This window comes from Oncorhynchus mykiss, chromosome 3 (assembly GCF_057628025.1).
Source record: "Oncorhynchus mykiss isolate SJ-2025 chromosome 3, ASM5762802v1, whole genome shotgun sequence".
Classification (NCBI taxonomy): Eukaryota; Metazoa; Chordata; class Actinopteri; order Salmoniformes; family Salmonidae; genus Oncorhynchus; species Oncorhynchus mykiss.
The window spans coordinates 61,648,222-61,670,950 of record NC_143024.1 but is presented as its reverse complement, the minus strand read 5'-3'; the positions used below and the strand labels follow the sequence as shown (position 1 = coordinate 61,670,950).

Sequence of the window (22,729 nt, the reverse complement as noted above, 5' to 3'; positions counted from 1 at the left end):
CTCTCTGTGGGTTTGACCAGAAAGGTGGTATTTCTGGAGTTTAATATCTTAAAGCCCTTGTAATTAGAAATGAAAATCCTCAAATAAAGGCCTTTAGTCTCTGACAGTTCTGTCAGGCCGGGACTCTGGCTCTGTACACACCGATATTGTCACAAGGTTATTGGGAATATAGTCCATTGCAAACAGACCAAATGTCACCACTATGTTCTGACCAGAAAATCAATAACGGGATTAGGTGAATGTCCATCTTAGTCTTGCTTACCACACCGACTAGATTTCTGTTTTTCGCCACAGCACATAGAAGCTGAAGCCATGGTATTTCATAGTCTTCTAGGCACAATATAAAGGCAAGGCTCCAGGCTGGCCTCTCGTCGTCAACTCTGACCCATGGTGGAATGTAAAGGGAGCTGGGTTGTATTGTTAGTCATGTGGGTGTCTGTGTTTGTGAGGTTAAAAACACGAAGGTACGGAAGCATGTTCTGCTGTGTGGCTTCACACTGGGTTAAACACAGCACCTTCACTCCCCAGGACTGGGAGAAATTGGTGTTAATTAGAAAGCCTTTCTCCTTGCCCATAAACTGGAACCATGTTTCAGGAAATTGGAAAAGTGAAAAAGCAGCAGTGATTTTATGGTCGGAATAAAATAGTGCATTTGTTGAATCCATGTGCCGAATGAAACAAAACCTGCTATTGTTATTTTTTCCCCATTAGGTATCAAATCAAAGCAAAAGTTATTTGTCACATGGACCGAATACAAGAAGTTAAGACCTTACTGTGAAATGCTTACTTACAAGCCCTTAACCAACAATGCAGTTCAAGAAATAGAGTTAAGAAAATATTGACTAAATAAACTAATGTAAAAAATAAATTAAATAAAAAGTAACACAATAAAATTGCATAACAATAACGAGGCTATATACAAGGGGTACCGGTACCGAGTCAATGCGCAGGGGTACAGGTTAGTCGAGGTAATTTGGGGAGGGGGGGTCAATGTAAATAGTCTGGGTGGCCATTTGATTTATTGTTCAGCAGTCTTATGGCTTGGGGTTAGAAGCTGTTAAGGAGCCTTTTGGACCTAGACTTGGCGCGCCGGTACTGTTTGCCGTGCGGTAACAGAGAGAACAGTCTATGACTTGGGTGACTGGAGTCTTTGACCATTTTTTGGGCCTTCTTCTGATACCGTCTAGTACAGTGGGGCAAAAAAGTATTTAGTCAGCCACCAATTGTGCAAGTTCTCCCACTTAAAAAGATGAGAGAGGCCTGTAATTTTCATCATAGGTACACTTCAACTATGACAGACAAAATTAGAAAAAAAATCCAGAAAATCACATTGTAGGATTTTTAATGAATTTATTTGCAAATTATGGTGGAAAATAAGTATGTAGTCTGCAGCTAGAAATTATGTACCATTGAATGCATAGACCGACAACCGCTGAAACATCTATTCTATAAGAGCAATTCTGAATGGGACACTGAAGTATCCATTCTAACCACAAGAGACTTCATGGGAGCAGAGAGAGACGGGCGGATGAACTTATGCAGAATTGCAATGACTCCAGGCACTACTCCTTTAAAAATGCTGGGTCCAGATCACAAGATCGCTAGGACAAGCCAGTGTGTGTGTTAGTGGTTGTGTCATAGGGTTATTCATCCGGTGGAGACAAGGGCAGTAAATGAGCCCTGGCTCCCAGTAAGACAGTTAAAGGAAAAACACATTTCTCTCACAGCCAAGGAGGAGCAGGGCAACGGAATTATACAGCGGAGGGATTGTCCTTGTTTAACAGCCCAAAATGAGATTATGTCATAACTGACCGTCGCAAATGGCTCTGAAAACAATTGAGAGACGAGAGTTGGGTCCAGGAAATTCCTTACTGCTGACTTGCTGCTACAGCGAACTTGCCTCAGTGTGTGTTGTGTAACCTTGTATAGCTGCATAGAGCCTCCATGCACAACGCCTATCTATTGACCAGCATGGAAAAATTAGTGTCTCACTAAAATCCCCAAAACAATGCAGTCATGACATTTTGGCTATCTGCCTGATTTAGAAAATCCATTGAGATACAGCCATGGTCATTTGAAATGGTTGGCTACAGAACATGGGGGATGTTTTTGATTGGGTTGTATGAAGTTGTACTGTGTATTGCCCGTACTTTGTCGATCATCCTGTTGGTTGTAGTGCCTGACGGCTAGTTAAGTCAACCTGGCTGACATTAGTAGAGAGCTGAGGAGGACAGATATAGTTTCTCTCTGTTGTGGACAGGGAGGCTGGGAATTCTCAAATACTTGTTGTCTGGAAAATGTCTGCCTCCATTCCATCTCATTCTCACACACCAGTTTATTCCCTCTACCAGATTGTCCTATTCCTCCATGTTTAATACAGTCTGTTTTTCTGAAACACGTTGGTAGGTTTTTTTTCCTTCTCCTTATGGTGTGTTAACGTAGCTGGTTGCCATTCTGCCTTGGATATGCTAACAAGCAGACAACATGGAGACATCATCATCCTTAGACATGAGATGGCCAGATGTCCACCAGCCGGTCTGTTATTTGTCAATCTGAATGATTTGATATTCCTGGCCTGGTGCCTGTTGGTTGGAACACTGCCTCAAGCCAAACAACACATACAGGTCTCCCAGTAGTTCCATATGTATTCTCAACAGCAACGGATGCCACTGATAAACAACAATGGATGCCACTTCTTCGATTCTAGCTGCATGCTTGCGGTAGATTGCTTGTTTATTGCATATCAATGGTGATAATGGCACTAATATTTACTGTGCTTGATTCATCTTTGAATAAGTAATGATGCTTTGTTTTCCTCCTGGAATAGACTAGGGCTTTGTGTTTGATTCATCTTTGAATAAGTAATGATGCTTTGTTTTCCTCCTGGAATAGACTAGGGCTTTGTGTTTGATTCATCTTTGAATAAGTAATGATGCTTTGTTTTCCACCTGGAATAGACTAGGGCTTTGTGTTTGATTCATCTTTGAATAAGTAATGATGCTTTGTTTTCCTCCTGGAATAGACTAGGGCTTTGTGTTTGATTCATCTTTGAATAAGTAATGATGCTTGGTTTTCCTCCTGGAATAGACTAGGGCTTTGTGTTTGATTCATCTTTGAATAAGTAATGATGCTTTGTTTTCCTCCTGGAATAGACTAGGGCTTTGTGTTTGATTCATCTTTGAATAAGTAATGATGCTTGGTTTTCCTCCTGGAATAGACTAGGGCTTTGTGTTTGATTCATCTTTGAATAAGTAATGATGCTTTGTTTTCCTCCTGGAATAGACTAGGGCTTTGTGTTTGATTCATCTTTGAATAAGTAATGATGCTTTGTTTTCCTCCTGGAATAGACTAGGGCTTTGTGTTTGATTCATCTTTGAATAAGTAATGATGCTTTGTTTTCCTCCTGGAATAGACTAGGGCTTTGTGTTTGATTCATCTTTGAATAAGTAATGATGCTTTGTTTTCCTCCTGGAATAGACTAGGGCTTTGCGAGTGTGAGGCATACTTGCGTTGCACAAATTCACTCAAGTGTTTCTGTTGCTGAGGATGTAATATCCGTTCAGTGTATGAAATTCACAGATTGAATTATTCAAACATTAGTAGCTCTGAAGCGTACATTAACTTTGTCCCCTCGCGGGACTGGCAGGCTTATTTCAGCAAACAAGATAAGCGCTGGTGTATGGCGGAAGTGGAGAAACACCAGTGCTGTTCCCATGGGAACCTTGTACTCCTGAACAGATGTTGTTACAGCCAACCAAACGTGATAAACCACAATATGGCCAGTACAGTACAGTACTCCACATATTTATATCCTGTACTGCACAGACAGAGTAGTCAGGCTGTTTCAAAATGAAGTATTTTTATTCCTTTCATACATTTTGAAATTGTCTTTGTTTGAATATTATTTAAAGAATGTGAACTCAACATACACTACCGTTCAAAAAATTGGGGTCACTTAGAAATGTCCTTGTTTTTTAAAGAAAGCAAAAAAAAAGTGTCCATTTAAAATAACATCAAATTGATCAGAAACACAGTGAAGACATTGTTAATGTTGTAAATGACTATTGTAGCTGGAAACGGCTGATATTTTATGGAATATCTACATAGGCGTACAGAGGCCTATTATCAGCAGCCATCACTCCTGTGTTCCAATGGCACATTGTGTTAGCTAATCCAAGTTTATAATTTTAAAAGGCTAATTGATCATTAGAAAACTCTTTTGCAATTGTGTTAGCATAGCTGAGAACTGTTGTTTTGATTAGCGAAGCAATAAAACTGGCCTTCTTTAGACTAGTTGAGTATCTGGAGCATCAACATTTGTGGGTTCGATTACAGGCTCAAAATGGCCAGAAACAAAAAACCTTCTTCTGAAACTCGTCAGTCTATTCTTGTTCTGAGAAATGAAGGCTATTCCATGCGAGAAATTAGCAAGAAACTAGTGGGAGGCCCCGGTGCAAAACTGAGCAAGAGGACAAGTACATTAGAGTGTCTAGTTTGAGAAACAGACGCCTCACAAGTCCTCAACTGGCAGCTTCATTAAATAGTACATGCAAAACACCAGTCTCAACATCAACAGTGAAGAGGCGACTGAGAAAAATAAAATGAAAAGTCCATATCTCAGACTGGCCAATAAAACTAAAATAATAAGATGGGCAAAATAACACAGACACTGGACAGAGGAAGATTGGGAAAAAGTGTTATGGGCTGACAAATCTAACTTTTAGGTGTTCAGATCACAAAGAAGAACATTCGTGAGATGCAGAAGAAATTAAAAGATGCTGGAGGAGTGCTTGACACCATCTGTCAAGCTTGGTGGAGGCAATGTGATGGTCTGGGGGTGCTTTGTTGGTGGTAAAGTGGAAGATTTGTACAGAGTAAAAGGGATCTTGCAGAAGGAAGGCTATCACTCCATGTTGCAATGTCATGCCATACCCTGTGGATGGCGCTTAATTGGAGCCAATTTCCACCTACAACAGGACAATGACCTCGAATCACATTTTATTTGTCACATATACATGGTTAGCAGATGTTAATGCGAGTGTAGCGAAATGCTTGTGCTTCTAGTTCCGACCATGCAGTAATATCTAACAAGTCATCTAAAAATTTCCCAACAACTACCTTATACAAGTGTAAAGGAATGAATAAGAATATGTACATAAAAATATATGGATGAGCGATGGCCGAACGGCATAGGCAAGATGCAGTAGATGGTATAGAGTACAGTATATACATATGAGATGAATAATGTAGGGTATGTAAACATTATATAAAGTGTCATTGTTTAAAGTGGCTAGAGATTTGAGTCACTATGTTGGCAGCAGCCACTCAATGTTAGTGATGGCTGTTTAACAGTCTGATGGCCTTGAGATAGAAGATGTTTTTCAGCCTCGGTCCCAGCTTTGATGCACCTGTACTGACATCGACTTCTGGATGATAGCGGGGTGAACAGGCAGTGGCTCGGGTGGTTGTTGTCCTTGATGAACTGTTTGGCCTTCCTGTGACATCGGGTGGTGTAGGTGTCCTGGAGGGCAGGTAGTTTGCCCCCAGTGATGCGTTGTGCAGACCTCACTACCCTCTGGAGAGCATTACTGTTGTGGGCGGAGCAGGTGCCGTTCCAGGCGGTGATACAGCCCGACAGGATGCTCTAGATTGTGCATCTGTAAAAGTTTGTGTGTTTTTGGTGAGAAGCCGAATTTCTTCAGCCTCCTGAGGTTGTAGAGGCACTGCTGCACCTTCTTCACCACGCTGTCTGTGTGGGTGGACCATTTCAGTTTGTCCGTGATGTGTACGCCGAGGAACTTAACATTTTCCACCTTCTCCACTGCTGTCCCGTCAATGTGGATAGGGGGCTGCTCCCTCTGCTGTTACCTGAAGTCCACGATCATCTCCTTTGTTTTGTTGACGTTGAATGTGAGGTTATTTTCCTGACACCAAGGGCCCTTACCTCCTCCCTGTAGGCCGTCTCGTCGTTGTTGGTAATCAAGCCTACCACTGTAGTGTCGTCTGCAAACTTGATGATTGAGTTGGAGGTGTGCATGGCCACGCAGTCATGGCTGAACAGGGAGTACAGGAGAGGGCTGAGAATGCACCCTTGTGGGGCCCCAGTGTTGAGGATCAGCGGGGGGAGATGTTGTTTCCTACCCTCACCACCTGGGGGCGGCCCGTCAGGAAGTCCAGGACCCAGTTGCACAGGGCGCGGTCGAGACCCAGGGTCTCGAGCTTAATGACGAGGTTGGAGGGTACTATGGTGTTAAATGCTGAGCTGTAGTCAATGAACAGCATTTTTACTTAGGCATTCCTCTTGCCCAGATGGGTTAGGGCAGTGTGCAGTGTGATTGCGATTGCGTCATCTGTGGACCTATTGGGGCGGTAAGCAAATTGGAGTGGGTCCAGGGTAATGGATTCCAGGGTAACGGAATTAGGCTTTGACTCCGATTTTTCGCTTTAAAATATATGCCAAACAAAAAACATTGATTTAAAAGTTTGACAAACCATACAACTCTATGCTCAAGGACTACTGAAATGTACACCGAAAATTTCACAGAAACACATTTACTGGAAGAAATGTGCAGATGCAAAGTTTGGTAACAGAATTACAGTAAAATGTCCCTTTTCTATGAGAACACGTTTTCCAAAAACTCTGCTCCGGATTAAGATTCAAAGATGTCTGCAGAGAGAATCGGGTGTCAGCTATGACATTACAAAAATCTATTTTGGTTTTTGAACTACAGTAGGTGAAGTGGATTTAAATCCGGTAACGGAATTACTATAACAGAAAGGGGGATACCTAGTCAGTTGTCCAACTGAATGTATTCAACTGAAATGTGTCTTCCGCATTTAACCCAACCCCTATGAATCAGAGCGGTGCAGGGGGCTGGCTTAATCGACATCCACATCTTCGCACCCCAAGGAACAGTGGGCTTAACTGCCTTGCTCAGGCGCAGAACGACAGATTTTTACATTATCAGCTCAGGGATTTGATCTAGCAACCTTCCGGTTACTGGCCCAATGCACTAACCACAAGGCTATCTGAAGCCCATCATGGGTCCCTGATCTGTACTACACAGAAATGAATAATGATGGATATGAATATCATTCTATTCATGGTGATGTATCCTGAATAGATAGATACACAAAGGTAGAAATATGCAATATCCTTCTTTTGCGTGTTTGGGTATTATTCTACACACTGGCTATTATTCTAATGAGCTCCGCCCCCAAACAAGACAACATTTGGTTGGTCCGGACCAGACCAAATCTGTAACAATCTTAGACGTCTATATTTGACAGCGCAGTACAGCACAGTAGAGTAGAGTTCAGTACAGGAAAGTAGACATGTACAGTACAGTACAATACAGTACATTATACTGTACTCTTGAGTGCTCTACTGTACTGAACTCTACTGTACAGTACAGTATAATACTGTACTGTACGCTACTTAATTGTACTGCTCTGTACTGTACTATAGTGTTCTACTGTACTGTACCATGCTGTCTATACTTGTGAAACGTAGACGTCTTTGATTTGATTCAGATTTGGTCCGGTCAGGGCGGACTGACCAAATTTAAACTAAGTCTCAACGTCCATGGACAACACGACGTCTGGTGTCGGTCGGTGCTTAGTGGGTGAGGGTGCTTGTTACAGTAAATGGAAAGAGGGTAGATGCTAGGTGTCAGAAAGAGCCAGGAGAAGTGACATTAATTGGAGACAGAGAGAAGAAAGAGCGGGCAGAAGAGGGAGAGTGAGAGGGAGGAGTTGTCCAGACTGTTTTCACACACTTGCTTTGAAGACCAGACGACAGAAAGAGAGAAAAAACTGTTATGAGCTGAACATAACAGCATGTAAGTGGAAGGGAGGATAGTAGCAGGTGACACAACTGTTTGTGACTATGATTTCCCATTGCAGCAAATTCAACTGCAGTAATTATGTTACAGATGTGTTTTACTTTACTTCAACATTATTGTGTTTTGATGTACTTCTAATACCGTTTAAGACTTTTTCTGGTAAGTATTGTTGTCACATGTGCTCCCTCTCCGGCCTCTACGTCACCAGGCTGCTCGTTATGGTGCACACCTGTCACCATCTCACCTCCTTGATTACCTGCCCTATATATGTCACTCCCTTTGGTTCCTTCCCCAGGCGTCATTGTTTCTGTTTATTGTGTGTGTGTGTGTGTGTGTGTGTGTGTGTGTGTGTGTGTGTGTGTGTGTGTGTGTGTGTGTGTGTGTGTGTGTGTGTGTGTGTGTGTGTGTGTGTGTGTGTGTGTGTGTGTGGTTAGTGTTTCTTGTTTTGTATTAAGTTCCGTTTATTTTATTAAAACACTCACTCCCTGAACTTGCTTCCTGACTCTCAGCGCACATCGTTACAATTGTCTAAGACTCCTTTTCCATCTGTTTGACCAGAAATCAAAGCATTTGCTTTTTCCTAATTTTTAGCATATATAATGGTTGAAAAATGTATACATGCATTCATTTAAAAGAAATAGATATAGACTCTTAGCTTCCACTTTACATCCAATTTGATTTGCTCCTATGAACTTCCCATGTCGGTTCTCATGGGTCCTTTTACATGGAAATTGGAAATTACTTCCCTTCCTAGCTTTGAGTTGGTGAGCTTTCTGATTCTTTACAATTAAATGCACATCTTGTCTCTATGCGAAAATGGCCATGCGGCCTACAGAAGCACTGTCAGCGCTATCGCTAATGAAACATTCCGCTTATGAAACATTCCTTGTAACTTTAATGCGCAGGGAGCTGCAGCTGTGAGGACTTCTCTCTGGTCATGCGGGGGAGTGTTACACAGGTCGCACGGTTGCATAACCACAGAACACTGAGAGAGATGGACAGAGTGGTCGCAACAAATGCAGGTATTAATACCAGGCCGCTATGATCTGTGAACTTCTCAACCAACGCTCTCTGTAATCCCTCCCTGCTATCCTTCAGCAGTTTCACGAAGAGACATCTAAAGGCAGTAGAGTTTATCTGATAACTGGGATTAGATAAGTTTTAAATCTGTGGACAATGTATTCGATTGCTTTTTGGAGAGGATTAATGTTGCTAGCGTATGCTGATCGCCATCCGTTGTTCAGTCAGAGACAGAACATCGTTGTTCTAATATTAGACATGGACAAAGATAGTAGACGTTTGACCAGAGAATGGTCAGTCTGAGTTTACATTTGCTGGTTATTTAACATATTTAATGAGATCGACAAGTCATTCTTATCAAGGTTGACTGGTACAGTTTCTCTAATATAGCTAAATGAGCATGTTTCGAGTTGATGAAAGGTCATCGTTGTTCAGGAGAGAGATACTGTATATCCCTATACCCCACATACCAGTGTAGTGTGGATTAACACACAGTACAGTACCTATGCATCCCATAAGCTGCGTGGATGTGTCCTTGTATAACCCTGCTGTGTGGAATCCACTGTGGATGGCAAAGTGGGATAGCAGCACAGCATACATCACTGTCGAGGCAACAGCCAAAATCACAGCCAGGTAATGTATTTGTCTTGGAGGAATACGGTGTGAATGGTCTCTCTTTTTTGCCAGGCAAGCAAAAAGGGTGAGATTTTCAGCAACAGTACCATTTCCCGGGGAAAGGTTGCCCAAGCCACAGCTGTAATGATATCAGTACTGAACTGTAGTCTTCCCCTCTATGGAAGCTCTCAATGTGGGGGGATGCGTAATGAGCAGGTACAGTAGGGATGGTTCCATTCTGTTGCCAGATTTCAGTGGATTGTTCTCTTGCCACTCAGTCAATTAGCCATTAGGCCATAGTTGATTCCATCCATCACAGTTCCTAATGAGGACAAATTGATAAGCCCCAATTTAGAGTGGTACTAGTCTGGGTACCACTCTGTTTAGCCATCATTGCACTCATGTCATGATAAACACTCTTTGCCATCTTTAATTTAACTAGGCAAGTCATTTAAGAACAAATTAGTATTTACAATGACGGCCTACCCTGGCCAAACCCTAACAACGCTGGGCCAATTGTGCACTTCCCTATGGGACTCCCAATCACGGCTGATTGTGATACAGCCTGGAATCAAACCAGGGTCTGTAGTGACACGTCTAGCACTGAGATGCAGTGCCTTAGACTGCTACGCCACTCAGAAGCCCAACATATCACATGGAGTACAAGGAGTTGAATGGAGTCACATGGAGTACAAGGAGACTAGACGTAACATAGTATATGTAAATCAGGGACACTCAAATTAGTATGATATGTTACGTTTGGTATGGTTACCTAAGACAAACAGTTGAAGTCGGAAGTTTACATACACCTTCGCCAAATACATTTAAACTCAGTTTTTCACAATTCCTAGTAAAAATCCCCTGTCTTAGGTCAGTTAGGCTCACCACTTTGTCTTAAGAATGTGAAATGTCAGAATAATAGTAGAGAGAACGATTTATTTCAGCTTTTATTTATTTCGTCACATTCCCAGTGGGTCAGAAGTTTACATACAGGGCTTTGTGATGGCCACTCCAATACCTTGACTTTGTTGTCTTTAAGCCATTTTGCCACAACTTTGGAAGTATGCTTGTGGTCATTGTCCATTTGCGACCAAGCTTTAACTTCCTGACTGATGTCTTGAGATGTTGCTTTTGATGCCATCTATTTTGAAGTGCACCAGTCCCTCCTGCAGCAAAGCATCCCCACAACAGGATGCTGCCACCCCCGTGCTTCACGGCTGGGATGGTGTTCTTCAGCTTGCAAGCCTCCCCCTTTTTCCTCCAAACATAACGATGGTCTTCATGGCCATTATGACCATTTTTGTTTCATCTGACCAGAGGATATTTCTCCAAAAGGTACGATCTTTGTTCCCATGTGCAGTTGCAAACCGTAGTCTGGCTTTTTTATGGTGGTTTTGGAGCAGTGGCTTCTTCCTTGCTGAGCGACCTTTCAGGTTGTGTCGATATAGGACTCATTTTACTGTGGATATAGATACCTTTGTACCTGTTTCCTCCAGCGTCTTCACAAGGTCCTTTGCTGTTGTTCTGGGATTGATTTGCACTTTTTGTATGTTCATCTCTAGGAGACAGAACGCGTCTCCTTCCTGAGCGGTAGGACGGCTGCGTGGTCCCATGGTGTTTGTACTTGCATACTATTGTTTGTACAGACGAATGTGGTACCATCAGGTGTTCTGAAATTGCTCCCAAGGATGAACCAGACTTGTGGAGGTCTACAATTTTTTTTCTGAGGCATTGGCTTATTTTTTTACATTTTCCCATGGGGTCAAGCAAAGAAGCACTGAGTTTGAAGGTAGGCCTTGAAATACATCCACAGGTACACCTCCAATTGACTCAAATGATGTCAATTAGCCTATCAGAAGCTTCTAAAGCCATGACAATATTTTCTGGAATTTTTCCGAGCTGTTTAAAGGCACAGTCAACTTAGTGTATGTAAACTTCTGATCCACTGGAATTGTGATACAGTGAATTATAAGTGAAATAATCTGTCTGTAAACAATTGTTGGAAAAATGACTTGTGTCATGCATGAAGTAGATGTCCTAACTTGCAAAAACAACAGTTTGTTAACAAGAAATTTGTGGAGTGGTTGAAAAACGAGTTTTAATGACTCCAACCTAAGTGTATGTAAACTTCCGACTTCAACTGTATGGTTACTTAAGGCAAAACGAAAGTAAGGTCGTTGGTCGGGGTGGATGGGTGGGCATATAACACTAACGTCTAGCAACTCAAAGGTTGCCAGTTTGAATCTCATCACAGACAACTTTAGCTAATTAGCAACTACTTAGCATGTTAGCTCACATTAACCCTTTAACCTAACTCCTGAACTTGAGCCTAACCTTAACCCTAACCCCAACACCTAATCTAGCTAATTAAGCAACCTAGCCACATAGCTAGAATTCGTAACATATCATACATTTAGAAAATTTGTGACATATTGTACGTTTTACATATTGTATGTTTAGCAATTTCCTAAGCTATAATACAACTTGTAACATACTGTATCATGTGAAAAATGGTGATGGACATCTACAAATTAATACATACCATACGAAACTTAACATATCATACTAAGTGGAGTGTCTCAGTTTACGTACTAAATAATACGAAATTGTCACGTCCACTCCCATTCCCCCTCTCCAGCGCTCGACGTCGCCGGTCTGCTAACCACTGGTCCTGGCAACCCATCCTGACAAACACCTGGCAACCTTCATTACGCACACCTGCGCCTCATTAGGCACACCTGGACTTTGTCACATCCCTGATTACTGCCCCTTTATATAGCACTCCATTGTTGTCACCAACCAGGCAATATTGTTTATGTTTCCATGTTTAGATGCGTTTCTTGTTTTTTATCGTTCAATGGTCTTCATCATTAAACTCACTAACTGCACTTGCTTCCTGACTCATTGCATCTACGTTACAGAATATTGCCTCCCAGAATAGAAGCAGCAGCCAACCGAGACAGATTCACGGCGAACAGGAAGACCTACTTCGCCAACACCACGATCAGCTGGTGCAACTGGGGACGGCAATGGATGAGGTCCTCTGCATTCTTCAATGTCTAGATCTTCCCCAAGGGGCATCACTCCCAACGAGCGGAGGATCCTCTACCATGAGTCGACCCAGCAAGCCAGTACCCCAGCCTATTCAGCAGTCTACCTAGGTCAGCGATGCCCGTTTGTCCCTTTCAGATAAATATGACAAGACTCCATCCAAATGCCGTGGCTTCCTCTTCCAGTGCTTCCTCTATTTTGCCCATCAAAGGGGAGGCCTCACCTCCAAGTTTGCCATGATTATTTTTCCAGTTGACCGGGCGGCGTTGGAATGGGCCACGGCCGTCTGGGAGAGAGGAGAGGAGGAGCTGGGTTTCTATGGGAGATTCATGGCTCTGTTCAGAGTAGTCTTCAATCGTCCACCGGAGGGCAGAGAGGGGTGTGAGCGCCTACTGGAACTTCGTCAGGAGGACCAGACCGCTGCGGAGTACACCCTCACCTTTCGTACAGTGGCAGCAGCCAGCTGATGGAATGAGCCGGCGCTTCTCACCTTATTCAAGGTCCAGACGGAGCTAGCATGCCCAGACGACACCCTCTCATTGGACACACTCATCGCGATGGCCATCCGTCTGGATAACCTCCTTTGTGAGCGTCAGCACCCTCATCGCATCTCTCCCTCCTTCGTTGACCCATCTGAGTCAGTGCCTGAACCCATGGATGTAGCGGCCACACCTCTCCCTGCAGCTGAGCGACGCCGTCGGAGACAACTGGGCTCTGTCCCTATTGTGGCCAGGAGGGACACCAGCTTCAACGGTGTCCGCTACGTTCTAACCCGAGAGTCACTAGAGCAGAGGGATGGTCCAGTGATCATCCGTCTCCTGGGGTAGGTGTGAGTATCCCATCATCTTCACTCTCCACCAAGGCTTCTTAGTACAGATTTCACTAGCGGGCTGTCCCTCATGTGTTGTTTCCACAGCTCTAGTGGACTCCGGAGCTGCGGGGAATTTTATTGACCAGGCCCTTGCCTCCTCCCTGAACATGACATCATACCCGCTCTCCTCTCCGTTTCCGGTTCAAGCACTGGATAACCGACTACTGTGGTTGCCTTCCAGGCTGACATCCCGGAGGTTTACCAGGATCTCCGTGAGGTTTTCTTCAAGACTTGCACCACCTGCACCTCCTCATTGCCCTTGGGACTGTGCCATTCACCTGCTAACAGACTCTGCTCCTCCGCGCAGCCACATCTACCCCCTGTCGGTGTTTGAAACCAAGGCTACGAGGAGTACATCCAGGAGGCTCGTCAACAGGGTTTCATCCGCTCATCCACCTCCACTGCTTCGGCTGGTTTCTTTTTTGTGGCCAAGAAGGAGTGGCGTCTTTGTCCGTGTACTGACTAGAGAGGTCTCAATGCCATCACCACCAAGTACCGCTACCCCCTCCCGTTTGTGCCGGCCGCCATTGAACAGCTCCGCGGGACACAGTTGTTTACCAATCTGGACCTGCGGAGTGCATACAATTTGATCCGCATCCAGGAGGGGGGATGAACTGAAGACGGCCTTCAGTACGGTGTCTGGACACTACGAGTACTTGGTGATGTCTTATGGTTTAGCCAATGCTCCCATCGGTGTTCCAGGCATTCTTGAATGAGGTGTTTTGAGACATGCTTGGGCGCCAGGTGGTTGTGTATGTCGACGACATCCTGATCTACTTGGCCACCTTGGAGGAGCACATCGTCAACGTCAGGGTAGTACTGGGACGCATCCTGGAAAACCATCTGTACTTGAAAGCTTAGAAGTTCCATCAGGTCGCCGTCTCCTTCTTGGGATATCGGATCAGCCTACATAGAGTGGTTATGGAGGAATGGAAGGTAGATGCGGTCAGGTCAAGGCCAATCTCAAACAGTATAAAGGGACTACAATGGTTTTTGGGGTTTGCCAACTTTTACCGCCGATTTCAGCAGGTCTTCCGGCACTATGGCCTTCTGGAGGATATCGTCTCTGACCGTGGTCCCCAATTAACGTCACGTGTATGGAGAGCCTTTGTGGAGAAGCTGGGAGTCACTGTCATCCTCAAATCCAGATACAGCCCTAGGTACAACAGGCAGGTGGAGAGGACCAACCAGGAGCTGGGGAGGTTCCTGAGGAGTCACTGTCAGGACTGGCAGAGGGAGTGGGCCTGGTTTCTTCCCTGGGCGTAGTACGCCCAGAAGTCCCTTTGTCACTCCTCCACTGGGTTGTCTCCCGTCTAGTGTCTCCTGTTGTACCAGCCGGCTCTGGCTCTGTGGACCCCGAGCCAGACCAAAACTCCTGCGGTGGATGAGTGGTTCCGGCACGAAGGTAATGTTTGGGACGCTGCCCACGTGAGGCGTCAGAATGAGCAGGCGGACCGAAACCACAGTGAGGCACCCGTTTTTCATCCTGGTGATCGCGTCTGGCTCGCCACCAAGAACCTACCCCTATGCCTGCCCTACCGGAAGCTGAGCCCCCGGTTTGTGTGGCCATTTAAAGTCCTCCGGAGTGTCAATTAGTTAACTTACCGATTACAGCTTCCCAATGACTACCGGATCTCACCCTCTTTTCACGTTTCCTTCCTCAGGCATGTGGTTCCTGGTCCCCTGGCTGATGCTGATGCCGTCCCCCATGACAGGAGTGGTGTTGGGTTCTGGTGGACGACTTTCTAAATCCCAACATCATCCGAGATTTCCCCCTTCGCTGTCAGGACCGGGCCGCTCCTCGTCCTTGGGACCATCCTCCTGGCTGGTGTTCCCCCTCTCTGGCGCTCTACGTCGCCAGTCTCCTAACCACGGTCCTGGCAACTCATCCTGATGCACACCTGGCAACCTTCATTACGCAGACCTGCGCCTCATTAGGACTTCATCACCTCCCTGATTACTTCCCCTTTATACACTGCCTTCGGAAATACTTTTTCCACATTTTGTTACATCTCAGACATCTACACACAATACCCTATAATGAAAAAGCGAAAACAGGTTTTGAGAAATGTTTGCAAATTTAAAAAGAAAGAATGAAGGAAATACCTTATTTACATAACTATTCAGAACCTTTGCTATGAGACTCGAAATTAAGCTCAGGTGCATCCTTTTTCCATTGATCATCCTTGAGATGTTTCTACAACTTGATTGGAGTACACCTGTGGTAAATTCAATTGATTGGACATGATTTGGAAAGGCACACACCTGTCTATATAAGGTCCCACAGTTGACAGTGCATGTACTGTATGTCAGAGCAAAAACAAGCCATGAGGTCGAAGGCTTTGTCCGTAGAGCTCAGAGACAGGATTGTGTCGATGGTCACTCTGACAGAGCTCTAGAGTTTCTCTGTGGAGATGGGAGAACCTGAGTACTGCTGCAAAGGGTCTGAGTACTGAGTAAAGGGTCTGAATACTTATGTAACTGTGTTATTTCAGTTTTATTTTAATAAATTAGCAAAAATGTATAGAAAACTGTTTTTGCTTTGTCGTTATGGGGTATTGTGTAGTTTTATGAGAAAACAACAACAATTGAATACATTTTAGAAAAAAGGCTGTAAAGTAACAAAATGTGGAAAAAGTCAAGGGGTCTGAATACTTTCCGAATGCACCGTATAACACTCCGTCATTATCACCCACCAGGCAATATTGTTTACGTTTCCATGTTCAGACGCTGTTCTTGTTTTGTATCGTTCAATGTTCTTCGTCATTAAACTCACTAACTACATTTGCTTCATGACTCCCTGCGTCTACGTTACAGAAATGCTCCGAGACCAGGTTGGGTTCCCAGGCTAGAGTTGTACAGCTCTTTATGAAACACTGTATTGAGAACTGTGGACTATCAGACAGCCACTCTCTTAGGGTTGTTAGGACCTGCTTTTAATGTTGAGCCTCTTCTTTTTATTTTTTAGACATTTGGGCAATTCTGGACTGCCCTAGTTATTATGGGATCAATCTACTGACCTCACAAAGAGCCTTTTCCGAATCCATTATTAGAATGATCCTGCTCTTCTGATTAGAACATGATTATGTATCACAGGCTAAGTAATCTGTTATGTAACGCTCAGAATGACCTTTGGTTCTGTTCAAGGCTGAGAAGAGATGTACAATTGTTCTCTCAGCCTCCTCCTTGTATCAGCCTTCCTCTAGTGTGAATCCATCCTTCTACCGCCAGCACCACTCCTTCTCCTCATTTACATACAGTCATACCTTTTTAAGAGCATACTTAACAAGTATCTAAAATAATAACTCTGCTAAAATGCTATTTTTTTAGCAATGGAGTTAAACTGTAATCTATGCTCCCAAAGCGAGACATTTATTTCCCAGTTTATAGTCTATGTAGTTGTACTCAGTAAGAGTTTATGACCTGAACATGAGAGAGAAACCCTTTCCACTTTAATGGCCCATTTGTGATGGTGCTAGGCCATAGAAATGCATTAAGAAAATATTACATTATATGACAATCTTGCTGTCCGACCACAGATTACTCTTATTACTTAACCTCTATCCCAACTCACAAATAATTTCGGCCTCATTTTGTGAAGAGAATATTATGAAAGATAATATTAAGAAACACGTTTGTCTGTACATTTGTATTCGTGCAGCAGAAATTCAAAACGAGTTTCAATGCAACAGAAATGTATTTTCTATTTGCGTGAAGTGTATTTCTAGAAACTCCACACAAAATGCTTGTTGTTGGATGGTTGTAAAGAAATCGTGTTTAGGCCACATCAGAGACATCATCCGAGACATGGCAGGTGCATTGGGAGACAAATGAACCCAGACGCCCAGACTTGCCCAGATGGACACGTGTCTAGGCGGAGAAGCAAAATGTATTAAGGTAACTGCTTTTGCATCCATCCTTTCTTCAACAGGCCCTACTTGGGACATGTTTGAGAAACAAGTCCCGTCAATCAGTGTCAATTAGAGGAGCGTTCAAAGTAAGGCCACATCCTGGGTGTCAGATGCTCTCTCCATACTTGACAGCAGGCTACATAATTACTCTGCACAGCCTCCTGAAGAACCCGGGGTCTGTGAGTGTGGACGGCTGCATATGAAAGGGATGCCTTTCATCCGCCTCTTACATGTAACTATCTACCTCCTGAAGAGAGAGGGTTCCACAGTGTGGAAGAGGAGCGCTCCATTGGAAGCCTCTTGTTTCATGTCCAGCCTAAGTCCCTTTCAGTTATGCACACAGCAGTCATGCGATGCCATCATACCTGCGGTGATCTTCAAAGCCAGCTCGTCTCTAGCAGCTCTCATTTTGCCCAATCTCTCTGTGTTGGGGGATACACACACCGTCAATACGCTCTTCCTTTATTGATTGCATGAAGAGTGAGTCTATGTGCACTCATACTGGGCTGCTTCACCTCCAGAGTCTTTTAAGAGGTGTAAGGATGGCTTTCTAACAACTGAGCCCAAATCAGCCTCTGGGATGGGGGAGCATAATCACATCTGACTAGCTGTGTGGATTGTAGCAGGCTTCAGATCATTCCCAACGTGGCGCTTTAATTGTGCTCTGTATGTGATGCGGAATTTGCATACCATCCGCGTTGGCATCAGTAATAGAATAAATTAGCACAATTTCAGACAGAATCCTACTGACAGAGAGACTCAATGTTTTCCTCTTCCATTTCTCATTATAGTAATTAAGAAATATTCATACATACATATTCATCCAATATTCATTCATTTTCTTTTGTATAAAAAATGAAAAACTAGACTTCAGTATCTATGAATTTTGGTATTAGAGAAATGTACATTTGTTCAGTATAATTCTGTGATTAACGTTTCAATATTCAGCGCATTATTTTTCCATAGCCAATATTGGAAGAATAAACGATATTGCTCTTCAACAGAATTTCGCTGAAAGAGTATTTCATGATTTCCTTCATTGACATATTACTTTAATCTGTTTATGTATTTGAAGCCAGGAAACCAAACAAAGCTCGAAGGCACCCCAAGGAGCTTGTAATTGTGTGGGATGAGCACATCTGGGTTAATTCTCTCTGGGTTGTCTGCATGGTGACTGAAATATAGGCTTGCAGGCAGACTATTGCAGTTGAAAAACACGGCCTTGCATCACCTCTCCCTATTCATAGCGTTTCCAACTAAATTATTCATATTTTTGTGAATTTTATTTTGTGAAAGTGCATGTGTTTTAAATGTTTCATGTGCTAAATTCATGTGGTTTAAACATGTATCGAAAAAGATTCTGGCTGAAAATATGAGATGTTTATTTGTTTTTCTGTATATCATTATGGAGTGTGGGGACAGGTCTCTGTGGTCCCTGGAACAGGAAATGGTTGGTAACCAGATTTTGAAAATAACCCTTTCTCCAACAGCCCACCTCTGTCTTTAGCTGTGAGCAGTGGCAGCTCATTGATGATGCGTGACTCATTCATTGCTCATTATCAGCCCACGCTTACTCTGACTCTTCCCGACACAAGCTCTCCTGCTTTGGATCTGAGAGGGGGGTTGTAGAGGGCGGGGAAACTGCAACGATGAAGCATAAGCAGCCTCCTGCCTCACTGTGATTGGCCAGTGCGATCCATCTAATCTGTCGTGACTACTCCTCTTTCCCCTCACTCTGGTAATGCTGGCAGCATCCATCCACAGTACACACTGTGCTGTCTCTGTTCCAGAGAGAATATATCAGTTCTGCACAGGGAGGAGAGGATTAACACAACATCAGCTCATCTGCGTACACATTCAGGGAACAAATGAGCACCCAAGGCTTCTTCTCTTTTCTATCCAACTCCAACCATCACAGGACTTGAGACTCTCATCGTTGGAGCATTGTTCATCCAATTCTTTCTGTGGTGAGAGGATTTAAAGGAGGACACATTCTTTTGCGTATTGGATTTTGCGATTTGTGTGTGCTGTTTTTGTTTACTTAGTTGAGAATTGTTCAATTGGAACAATGCAATTAATATTACATAGTTTAAACTAGCTCTAAGCATCCAGTTCTTTCGAGGGGGCCTCTAACTTTTTGGACAGCGCTAGAAGGTTTGCTGCTTGTTCATCTGATTTGTCCAACCTGAGTGTCAGAATGCCATCCAGGGAGTCTTACGAGGTCCAGAAGGGAGAGAAGTCCCTGGTGCAGAAGGCCAAGCAGGAGGCCAACCAGCAGGACATACTGGCAGCTGCTCTGGGGATGAGGATCTCAGGACCCCAGAAACCTCCAGCCACAATCTGGCAGCCTCTCAAACTGTTTGCCTATTCACAGCTCACCTCGCTGGTCCGCAAAGCCACGCTGAAGGACAGCAGCCTGCCGCACAAGTACGAAAAAGTCCACAACTTCAAGGTGAGACAGATCGCCACAGGAACAGTAGTTCTGCTGCACCTCTTCGTGCCATTCCACTCTAAAATATGGCTTATATTTCAGCATGTTGTAGACAGGCAGTGTTTTTTTGTAGTATGCTGCTGTGGTGGCAGTTGGGATCCAGAAGGTCTGTTTGGGGGGTTATGGGACGAGAGAAAGCCTGAGAAAACAGGACTGTTTTTGGATCTGTCCACTGAGTGTTTTTCAAAAGGAAATCTGTTGGGCGGTCTGTAGTCCACTGTTGTTGGTTCGGGCACCAGATGGGGAGATTAGGCGATGGAAGGGGGGGGGGGGGGGGGGGGCAGTGGAGGAGTGGTATCCCCATTAGGCTCCAGTCAGCAGACTTAGCCCCTGCTCTGCTCTGACTGTTTGGGTTAGTTAATGAAGTTGGGAGCTGGGGGAGAAACCTTCCCTCAAAGGTTCTAGAACTGCTGACACTTACAGGACTCCTGCTTCCCTCTTCCCTTGTTTATTTATTACTTTGCCATGCAGTCCATGCTGAATGCGCCATTAAATCATTTTAAGGGTCTGTCACACATTGAACTGTTTCAAGATCCCTTCACAACAGGAAGCAGTCTGGGCTGACATGGTTAGGGTGTAATAGTTATTGACAGAGCATTAAAATGAATAATCATCCTAAACCTTCTGTACAGCCAAGACATCTCTTTGAAGTTATGAATACAAAATATTATTTTTTTAAAATGAACATTGGAGACAAATTTAACCAGATAGGCCAGACATAACAACCAGTGCTAAGTTTTATGGGTTAATTAAATGTTCTGTTTTTCCACACACACACACACACACACACACACACACAAAAACATGTTTTATTGTCACGTACACCAGATAGGTGCAGTGAAATGTGTTGTTTTACAGGGTCTGCCATAGTAGTACGGCGCCCCTGGAGCAAATTATGCTTAAGCGCCTTGCTCAAGGGCACATCGACAGATTTTTCACCTTGTCGGCTCAGGTATTCCAACCAAATAGAGTAAGGTTTCCTTTCCCTGTAAACCATGAATCCCAAAAGAGATTCTAATCGTCCTGCAAATAGTATAGTCTGATGAACTCCCAGTTCATCAGACTTGGTACCATCTTCTCTATTGCATACCGTGGCAGATTGTTTTACTGGCGATCTTCTCTTGCTTTCCCTGCTCCCATAGTGAGTTCACACAGTGTATTGTTGATGGCGCTAGTATTCTCACCTCATATCAAAGGGGCCATTATTGCCTCCGTCATGTAGGAAAACACCTCAGAGGGTGGCAGCACTGCCTCCTGCCCAGAGGTCTGGATCAGGCACTCCTGATTGGCTGAGCTGTTGTTATGTTGCCTGGCGGAGTGGGAGCTCCCTACCCTGCGTCAGAATCCTTTAACCGTTGCCGTAGCACATTTCCATGACAACATGCCCCCTCACACTGGCACAGGGTCAACGGTGCCCACCCATCCTCCCCCGTTCTGCATCACCATCACATCACCACCACCACTATTCAGCCTGGCCACTCATTAATGGTTAGCATGGACTAGACATCCTGTCTGATTTGACTGGGCTCTAAACGCCCCTAATCTACAACACACACACAGAGATAATCCCTTTTATTTAACTAGTTTAAGACGCCGGCATTGTGGTTTTCTCCAGGGCAACCTGGGGAAGGTATGGTACCTGTGCAGTACATGACTGCAGCTTCTGACTGCCAGCTCTCTCTCTCTCTCTCTCTCTCTCTCTCGCGCTCTCTCTCTCTTACTATCCTCCAGGTCCACACGTTCCGGGGACCTCACTGGTGTGAATACTGTGCCAACTTCATGTGGGGGCTGAAGGCTCAGGGAGTCAAGTGTGCAGGTACGTACTGTGCTATACTTAACAGTAGACAGCCACTATACAGCTGCTGCTCCTGGCTGCTCTTTTCTTAACAACACGCTGTTCTCTATTTATGTAATGGATTTTTATGTTCTCACCCCAGTATGTGGGTAACCTGCTTTTTAATGTGAGTGTTTGTAAGTATGTGTCCTATTGCGTCCCTTAATCTAAAATCCCGCCATGTGTTGGGAATAGATTAGAGGAGTTGTATAATAGAGTGAAATAAGAACTCAACATCAAGCATTTACTCAGTGTGATGTAATCCATACTCCCACTAATGTGAAAGCCATGCTCTAAGAGCAGATTGTGTGTTACTGTTATAATGAATGAGAGGTCAAGTTGATGAGTCTGCTTATGGCTACTATTCCACTGTTCAAATTACAAGCTATAATGAAAATTCCCATATTCTCACGTAATGTTCAAAGCAGTTGTTTTCCACTCAACGTCAGACTAATAGTGTACTTATATGCACTCTATATGCACTCTATATGCACTCTATATCCTGTCATATTGATCAGTCCATTATCATAATGTACAGTGGCGTTCGGACTCAGACTGTCTCTCGCTCTCTCGCCCTCTCTCCCTTCTCTTCGCTATCTCTCTCTCTCTCTCTCTCTCTCTCTCTCTCTCTCTCTCTGCTCCAGTTGCAGGGGAAGTGGGGGGTTGAGAATGCCTCTGTGGATTCATGCGGAAATACTCACTTGATGGTCTCTGAATAGATTCACAATGTTCTAACACGTGTACGTCTAGGCCTATTTATCCAATCAGGGCTGATATTACTAGTTGAGTGATTTTGCTGCCTTTTGAACAATAACCAGTAGCTGATGTTTTGGAGCCATTTACAAGATGTACAGTATAGTCATGAGATTCCTTTGTTCCCATCAAGTGTTTTAAAAATGTTTTTTGAATGTATTATAGTGATTTTATATAATTTTTATTACCACATGATATTAGTTAACAAGCCATTTTATAATGCTAGGATAACATAAAAATGTGGTATAATTGTGGCATCCCATGAATGTCGTATGTTAAAAATGGGATCATATTTCTGCGGTGAATGCATGTTTTGCCATTGTGAAGGTCTCTAAAAAG

At 43.9% G+C, this 22,729-nt stretch overlaps 1 protein-coding gene across 5 annotated transcripts in view; it reads left to right on the top strand.

Annotated features, from left to right (window-relative positions):
- LOC110520122 (N-chimaerin) overlaps nt 1-22,729 on the top strand; it is a 46,926-nt gene that overhangs the window by 12,265 nt on the left and 11,932 nt on the right. Inside the window, exons 1-4 of one of the 5 annotated variants that reach the window (XM_090229802.1) lie at nt 18,278-19,279; nt 19,435-19,764; nt 21,535-21,619; nt 22,282-22,377. Coding sequence is in view for 4 of the 5 variants with exons in the window: in XM_021597197.3 (XP_021452872.1) it covers nt 19,510-19,764; nt 21,535-21,619 (340 nt within the window). In the remaining variant the exon portion in view is untranslated. Of the gene's footprint in view, nt 1-16,569; nt 19,765-21,534; nt 21,620-22,281; nt 22,378-22,729 lie in introns of those variants that run through there. The other 4 variants (XM_090229801.1, XM_036974450.2, XM_021597197.3 and 1 more) reach the window with 4 other exon arrangements.